The sequence below is a fragment of the Amphimedon queenslandica genome, unplaced genomic scaffold (genome assembly GCF_000090795.2).
Source record: "Amphimedon queenslandica unplaced genomic scaffold, v1.1 AMPQUscaffold_13515, whole genome shotgun sequence".
Taxonomy (NCBI): Eukaryota; Metazoa; Porifera; class Demospongiae; order Haplosclerida; family Niphatidae; genus Amphimedon; species Amphimedon queenslandica.
This window is the reverse complement of record NW_003546249.1, coordinates 818,040-826,352: the sequence shown is the minus strand read 5'-3', so window position 1 is coordinate 826,352 and position 8,313 is coordinate 818,040. Positions and strand designations below refer to the sequence as shown.

The 8,313-nt window shown below is 34.6% G+C and overlaps 2 protein-coding genes across 2 annotated transcripts in view; one reads left to right on the top strand and one right to left on the bottom strand.

Moving 5' to 3' along the window:
- The window catches only part of LOC100636519 (crooked neck-like protein 1), a 2,319-nt gene extending 774 nt beyond the window's left edge, over positions 1–1,545 (bottom strand). Inside the window, exon 1 of the mRNA XM_003383057.3 lies at positions 7–1,545. Coding sequence (XP_003383105.1) covers positions 7–1,464 — 1,458 coding nt within the window. The 5' untranslated portion in view covers positions 1,465–1,545. The remainder of the gene's footprint in view (positions 1–6) is intronic.
- A 13-nt stretch (positions 1,546–1,558) lies between these two features.
- LOC100639681 (U2 snRNP-associated SURP motif-containing protein-like) overlaps positions 1,559–8,313 on the top strand; it is a 7,943-nt gene continuing 1,188 nt past the window's right edge. The window contains exons 1-15 of the mRNA XM_020000931.1: positions 1,559–1,670; positions 1,714–1,824; positions 1,862–1,976; positions 3,605–3,726; positions 3,779–3,846; positions 3,897–3,991; positions 4,038–4,126; positions 4,174–4,339; positions 4,439–4,564; positions 4,618–4,745; positions 5,443–5,658; positions 6,685–7,149; positions 7,206–7,533; positions 7,584–7,877; positions 7,924–7,972. Coding sequence (XP_019856490.1) covers positions 1,605–1,670; positions 1,714–1,824; positions 1,862–1,976; positions 3,605–3,726; positions 3,779–3,846; positions 3,897–3,991; positions 4,038–4,126; positions 4,174–4,339; positions 4,439–4,564; positions 4,618–4,745; positions 5,443–5,658; positions 6,685–7,149; positions 7,206–7,533; positions 7,584–7,877; positions 7,924–7,972 — 2,438 coding nt within the window. The 5' untranslated portion in view covers positions 1,559–1,604. The remainder of the gene's footprint in view (positions 1,671–1,713; positions 1,825–1,861; positions 1,977–3,604; positions 3,727–3,778; positions 3,847–3,896; positions 3,992–4,037; positions 4,127–4,173; positions 4,340–4,438; positions 4,565–4,617; positions 4,746–5,442; positions 5,659–6,684; positions 7,150–7,205; positions 7,534–7,583; positions 7,878–7,923; positions 7,973–8,313) is intronic.

Sequence of the window (8,313 nt, the reverse complement as noted above, 5' to 3'; positions counted from 1 at the left end):
TATGGCCTCTAACTCTGCATACTTTATCCATGTAATCGAATTGCCAGGATCATATTCCAAATACTTCTCATATATCTTACGACAACGATCAAACTCACGCAATTGAAGCTCTAACTCTATGTAACCCTTGAAGAGCTTCGGCTTTGGACATTTACCAATGGCTGTCCCCAAGACTTTCCTTGCAGTAGCCAACTCTTTCTGTCGAATTTCAAATTGGGCATACAGCAGCCACACTTTAGCAAAAGTGAATTGAGAGTGAGGAATAATATTTAGACAAGACTTATAGACTTCTCGAGTTCGATCAATATCATTGGCAACTAACTCTTCATAAAGTGCATAATTAATCCATAAATAGATGTAACGCTGCCAATATGTCTTCTCTTGAAGTGGAGGTACATTGGCAATTGCACGCTCATATAAATCTCTTGTTGACTCCAGGCTTGCATTAGATTCCAATAATCGTATGTAATCAAACCATGCATCATAATTATTTGGATTAGCTTTAACCTCGTCTTCATACTGAAACTTACGCTTATTGATCACTACATCTTCAATGCCAATTCTGTCTCCATACTTCTTTTCAAAGTGGGTATAAGCTTTGAATAAATCGACAGCCTGTGGTTTAGGAATTTTATCCAGTGCATACTTAAATATGGTACGTGAGCGCTCGTATTCTTGACAGCTTTCTTCAAATCGGGCAAAGGCTATATATAACTTTTCATCCAAACCTTCATCTCCAAAGAATTCAGTAGCCCTTTCAAAAATATTCCTCGCATTATCAATAAAACCCTGACTTTCTTCAAACCTAGCGTAACGAATCCAATTCTTTGTTTCTGGATGAATCAAAATGAATCTTTCATAAATTGATCGTGCCTTATCAACCTCCTTATAACGAAGCTCCATTTTAATATATGAAAGCCATGCCTGTTCCTCTGGTTCCCATTCCATCCATCTTTCAAAAACTCTTCTTGCGTTTGGTATGTTTCCCAGCATCTCCTCCATGTACGCATACTTAAACCAAAATTGATTGATACGAGGTAAAAGGGTGACTGCTCTGTCCCATATGTTTCGTGCATGATTAATCTGCTTATTCTTCATTTCCATCTCGGCGTACTTCAGCCATAAGGTGATACAGCGATGATCAACATCAAAGGCGCGTTCGTAGATAGAGCGTGCTCTCTCATATTCTTGCTGTGTTTGCTCCCATTGAGCATATTTGATCCAGTTGGACATGACAGTACGGTTTTTCCTAATATTGTCCTCAAACATTTTCCTTCTGGTTAACTGTAATTGTGCTAATTCTTCAGGGTCAGCCACTTTCTGTCTGGGACGTCTAGCTACTCTTTCTATTTTCTGAGCATTAGCTTCTTGCAGTAGTTGTTCTGCCGTAATCTGTACTTCTGCTGGCATCTTGTTCTTGACTTTGGCCACTTTTGGCATCCTAGTTTTCTTAGGTGGCTCCATAATGAAAGGGCAAAAAGTACAGAGCAGACTCGAACTTCACCACTTTTAAACTTATGGATAAGTTAGATAACACGTGACTAACTGACTAAATTAAATTTGTCACGTGATCTATTAGAAATTAGTACAGGCAAGCATCAAGCATGGCTGATAAGAAAGCATTACCTTGGGGATTAAAAGAGGAAAAGTTAAAACCTAACTCTGTGGAGGTATGATTTGTTTAACTTGCTTTAGTGATGCTTGACATGATAGGAGTTGTCAAAAGATAAACTCAAGGCATTTTCAATTGGCACCTCTAATTCTGTTATGTTAAGGACTGCAATTATTCAGAAGAAGAAAGAAGAAAAACAAATAAAGAAGGAAGTATGCGTTTGATTGGTGAGATTGTACTTTTGTTTAGTTAGAAGCAAAAGAGACGGCTAAAGTTTTTGAAGATTTTGTTGCTACTTTTGAAGAATGTGATACAACAAAGAAAACATTTGTCCGTGGTAGTGTCATCAATCCTGATGAAAAAGGTAGCTGATTTTTGGCACTTTATAAATAATTTACTTGCGATGGATATTGTGCTTTTAATTTAGAACTACAATTTATTTTGCAGTTTATATTGCAAATATAAGTTATGAGATATTTGCATGCATGTACATGTACCTCGATCTTTATCTTGGTACCAGCCTACCAGGACTAATTTTGTTTTATATGTATACCACTGAAGAATTATGCATGTCAGTTGAGTTACATGTTACTAATTTTCTATAGTACCGTATTTCCTCTTGAAGTAAAAGTTGGGGTGTCTATTTCTTACAATGACATTGGACCTCGAAAAAAATTAAAAAATAAAACAAATCTTAAGTCATTAGCGGAATTTAAACCAGGGACCCCATGCAAATGATTTCAGGCAGCTTAACGAAGTATTTACAAGGCATATATGATATTTTAAGGCTAGATTTGCGTATTTATAGTTCCATTTTATTGCTACATGTATGTTGGTGTTTATTTGCACCTGGCTTTTATTTGAGGATATTACAATATATGACCAAGGTGTTTCTATGATTATTTTCACCCACTTGCGATATTGTTTGGATATCACACTTATGTGAATTGAAGAAATAACAATTGTTACACCCATGCCACTGCAAAGTGGATGCAGCCATGGCTAGCAGGATGGTAGCATGCATCTTTTGAGCTTTTTAGCAACAAAATAATAATTTTAAAGAATTTTAAAGAAGCATTAGGATGTAGAGAAAACCTTTATTACTATTTACAAGTAGTATGCCCAACTATGTTGTATGTTAATAGCCACTCGCTAGTAAGTAGAATTGTACTGATACAATGATTTGCCGATGTTTCAATTATTCTGCATTAAAATTACCAATACAGATGCAAATACTCATTCTTTGTTTTAGGAAAATTTTAGTGTATATGTACAATATTTGCTTGATTAAATGCCCAGATGTTTATTTCTTAACAAGGAAAAATTGCTTTAAAAAATTTAAAAGCCCGAAAGTGAAGTAGAACTTGTGACCGTCAGAAGTTTTGAACAGTACTGTAACAATTAGGCTATCTGGGACAATCTAAATGAGAGGGCACTTATACTGGTTAAAACGTGTATTTATAGTTGAAAATATTATTCATGGACATTTATTTAAGCAAATACAGTACTTGTACATGTAATATACTGCATATTATAATTTAATTTTCAAAAGAGTTAGAATAGCTGACTAGCTGCACTTAAATGTACATATATTATTGGCAACTTCTTTTTGACATTAATATTTTTTAATCATGTGGCTAATTTAGGTAAGTTTTACTATTTATAATTATTGATTGTTATAGTAATCTGCCAATTCAGATTTCAGATTCAATACAAAAAATGTATTACATGCTTATCTGCAGATTCTGATTCATTATCGGTAATTAGTAAAACTCTGCTCATAAAAAATATTCCCGTTTATTTTTATAAGATTTAATTGTAAAATTACAATCTTATTAATCATTCATGCCAGATTATAAATGGTAAATAATTTGATTTATGTGTCATGTATTTTTAAGATTTTAATTGAATTTTTTTGCAAATTATTGTGTCATGTTGCTTAATCTATGTATATTGGGCACTCTGGTACAGTTTTTTTTTGTATAAATTTAGATAAAGCGAATGAATTAGCTGGCTCACTTTATCAACCTTCAGCATCTAAACTTGTTAAGGGTGTTCTTGAGAAGAAGAAAGAAAAAGAAGCTAGTACTCCTCAGTTGCCTCAGAAAGCTAGTGTTAGTAGTAATTGTTGATCAAGTGTACACTATGATAATTGTTGTCCTATAGAAGAAGAAGGCAAAAACTAGTGAAAAAAAGAAAAGTATGCTAGAAATGTTTGGGGAGGAGTTAAAGAGGTAATGTACACAATGTGTATCTCAATAATATTTATTTATTTTTATGTTAGAATGCAAGAAGAACGATCAGAGCATCAAGTTAGTCGAAAAGCAGGTGAACCTCTGTTACAGCCTCCTAGTGATGCAGACAAAGATAAATTGAAAAGTAATAAAATAAATGGGTATTGACAGTATCTCTCCCATCACATTAGTGGAAGATTATCCTGGTCTACCAAAAGGATCAATTGATAGTGTTGACCCACTTACTACTAATCTTTATGTTGGTAATATCAATCCTAAAGTAAAGTGAAGTGAAGAATAGATTCAAAGTAATGGCTTGAATATTAGATGACAGAAGAGATGCTATGTCAACACTTTGGCAAGTTTGGTCCATTAGCCAGTGTCAAGATTATGTGGCCAAGGACTGAGGAAGAAAAATCACGGAATAAAAATTGTGGTTTTGTTGCGTACATGAAAAGACCAGATGCTGAAAAGGCACTGGATGCAACCAAAGGTACTTCTAGCCAATATTAAATGAAAATGTTTTTATTAGGTGATTTTATGTTACTATGTGTATATGAACTCTTATTTTATGCATGTGGTTATCATTTAGGCTCATCAATTATGGGTTATGAAGTTCAAATTGGATGGGGCAAATCAGTACCTCTCCCTCCCAAACCTTATTATGTTTCCAATACCGAAAAGGAAGAAAAAGTATTAATTTCTGATTCACAGTCAGGTACTTGTACACGTACTTATGTGTACTTGTGTCAGTACTGTTTGTACACGTAGGCCTTCCTTTTAATGCTCAGTCTCTGAAACCTGTCAAGTCACACACTACTGGTAATTATGCTAGTATTCCTCCACCTACATCTGATGAGCCTTCAGTAGCCAAAGAAGATGAACAGTCATTTGATGAAGTAAGTAGTAAGTAGAAAGTTTTAATCAGTATTTATAAAAGTTTTGAGTCCATTTTTTACAAAAGGAGTGTAATTGAATAGTAATTGAGGTTTTGTAATTGACCTCAAGTCTGCACTACACCAGTACTTTAAAGTTTTTAAAGGCATATTAAATGATAGTTGGTTTCAGTAACCACCACCATTACCCTAATAACCTTTTTTACTAATGTTAGCAACTTCTACTTTGATGTATGTGTACATTTTGCTTTGATTTCTCAGTGCATTGACTGCATTCTCAAGAGAGGATGATGCATCTACATGTAGTCTCATGGGGCTCTTTAGCTTTAGTTTTTGTCCTTTTGGATGATTCATCAATTTCTAGATCCATTAATTCAGCAGTATAGATACATGTAGCACTGTGTGAAAAGAATGTTTGTGTATTCTTTCAAAACAAGGTTTAGTATGAGTAGCACTTAGAATTGATTTATTGTACATGTACATGTATATGTAGGTTATGTAGTCTTGTAAGACAAAGCGACAATTTTAAACTTTTGATTTTTGAAACATGCCACATAATTATCAATTGAAAATTGCTGCATTTGCTGGTGCACAGTGTAATATCCTAACACACACAAATTTGTGATAGTCATTTATGCTTTGTATTTATGTTATTGTGACTGAAGTACATGTATTTATGAATTGTCTTTGTTTTTTATAGTTATTGTACAACTCAGTTGTTAGGGTCGTGTTTCCTGCTGACAAAGATATTCTCTGCCTCATTCATCGTATGATTGAATTTGTCATAAGAGAAGGGCCAATGTTTGAAGCTATGATCATGAATAAAGAGATTAGCAATCCAAAGTTTAAGTTTCTTTTTGACAATACCAGTTCTGATCATATTTATTATCGTTGGAAGCTCTTCTCTATACTACAAGTTAGTGCAAAATGCAGCTATAGCATAACACACGATGTAATTGGGACGAGCCTGAGCTCGCCCCACATAAACGAGACAAGTATGTTTGTCTGTTTGTCTGTACACGTACGTCACCCCTATTTATGCGTAATACGGTAGATGCTATGCATTGAAAAGGGTATACATGTATAAATTCAGTTTTGAATATTTCATTAAAAGTGGGAGTAGCCACAATGAAATAAAATGGCGACCAACACACGGGGAAAAGTTGTGAGTTTTCTAGCAGCAAAATAAGACAGAAATTCTGTCCAAAGGCTTCTCCAATAGCCAGGCAAGGTTATAGATGCAATAAAGTAACTATGAAACTTGTTTTTGCTGATAACTCGACTTACTGTACTTGCATACTACTGTCCAAATGCTGCAAGGAATGTCAAGAAAGCAGATATGCCATCTTTATTGATGTGAATGACTTGAATGTCAGTCTAAGCCTGAACTAACTTGGACTACATTGCTACAGTTGCCTATCTAGCCATATCATTTGTGCAGTGACTGTTTCTAGCTATCTTTAATGCTTTCCAAATGCTAAACTTGATTTGATTACAAAGGTAGGTCAAGAACTACACTGCACTCAATCAAGTTCTGAGCTGCTTAAGTTGCACTGTCATGAGTATTGTTAGTCTGTCAATATCTGTTGTATGTACATTGCTTTAATTGCTTAGGCTCGCCCCTTCAATGTTTTACATTCGTCTAGTATTTTTAATTTTTATCTTAATTAAGCTCTAGCTAAGAATTGATGATAACTGTTATAGTGTTATTTTGGTCTAGACCTCCCGTTTTAGCTTTTAATTTCTCATATTTAACCTATTGGTTCTCAGTCTTAGTTACATTGATCTCCAAACTCTAAATGTATTTCTAGATCTAATACTGTTTATTACATGTATGTTGATTGCGTTGAAAAAACATTGTAGCTGCCTTGACAAAATAGTGCACTCTAGATGTATGTATGTGTTGGTTCCAGCTATATTAAATTTTTACACTTTATGACAGGGTGACTCTCCTGAGACATGGCAAGAGGAGGAATTTAGGATGTTTGAAGGTGGCTCCTTGTGGAAGCCTCCTCCATTAAAGAAATTAAGAGGGAAAGTGATTCCACCAGAAATTGTCAAAAGAGGACAATTGCTGTCTGGTGATCGTGACAAGTTGGAGGATATGCTTAGAAGTATCACTATGGAGAGATCGAAAATCCTGGAGTGCATGGTATGGTGTATTGATCATGCCACTTCAGCTGAAGAAGTATCCGATTGTTTACACGAATCTCTGTGTCTCCGGGAAACTTCCCTACCACTTAAGATAGCACGTTTGTATCTACTTAATGATGTATTGCAGAACAGTAACACTGGAAGATCAACAAGATATCGCAGAATTTTTGAGGGAAAGGCCATTTCATTAATGGAGCATCTACATGATACACTAACTAGCATGGATTCTAGACTGAGAGCTGAAAGTTTCAAAGTATGGTGCATGAATTAAAACTGCTCTAAAGGCTTCATTTAAATGATTATTTTTAGAAGCGAGTTCTCAAGTGCCTTCAAGCATGGGATCACTTTGCTGTGTATCATTTTAACTTTGTTGATCGTCTCAGAGAAGTATTCATTGGTAAAACACAAGAAGAACTAGAAAAGAAGAAAGCATTTGAAACAGTTGCAGCTCTTATTTCCACTGCTCAAAGTCAGCCTGATGAACCTGTAACACAGTCAAGTCTTGTTGATGATAGGCCAATTGATTTTAGTGGTGGCCTTGGAGCTGTTAATGTTGATGAGGAATTAGATGGTGAGCCACTTGTTGATCCAGATTTAGATGGTGTTCCAATGGAAGAAGATATTGATGGAGTTCCTAGTTAGTACATTGTATTTTAGGGTTTTGTGTTATTGTTTATTTTATTTTAGTGGAGCCTGAGCCAGTTTCAAGTAATGTTGTTCGCAGTAAATGGGAACTGATAGAGTATGGTAATGATTCAACCTCAGATGATGATGGACCAGAGAACACATCTAATGTAAACCCAGAACAATCAAAATCCACAATAGACGTTAAGCCGATACTTTCAGCTGAAGACCGCAACAGACAGTTACTGAGAGATGTAGAGGTAATTTTGTTTGTTTTTCAGCAACTTTGCTATTGGGATGATAAGAAATGCCATGGTACCTTTCATTTAGCTTTTTTTTTTACAATAGCCACATTATGCTTTTAAGTGTCTATGATGTTCAGTTATCCCTGTCTGAAATACAGTGTATGACAACATAAATATACTGAGACACTTCTCGCTATCTTTCCGTTAGTACGGTTTCATAGATGTATCATTATGTCTCATAACATTTATTACTGCATTAACATGGAATGATCAATTACTCTGTAAAAGTGTTAAAATAAGCTGTAGTATTGGGGAATTAAAGTTTTACAATGTAGTATACCTGCTTTAATATGTTAAAGAATTTTAAAGCATTATGTGGGTGTGTTGAGTTTGTTTTGTCATCAAGTACATCATGTACTTAATGCTTATAATTATATTGTACTTAAGTTCGGATATGATGAGAGCTGTGTATTTTTTGTATACAATTACATACATTTATCATTGTATGAAGTTAAATTGCATTAAATTTGTAGCATTATAAATTGTGG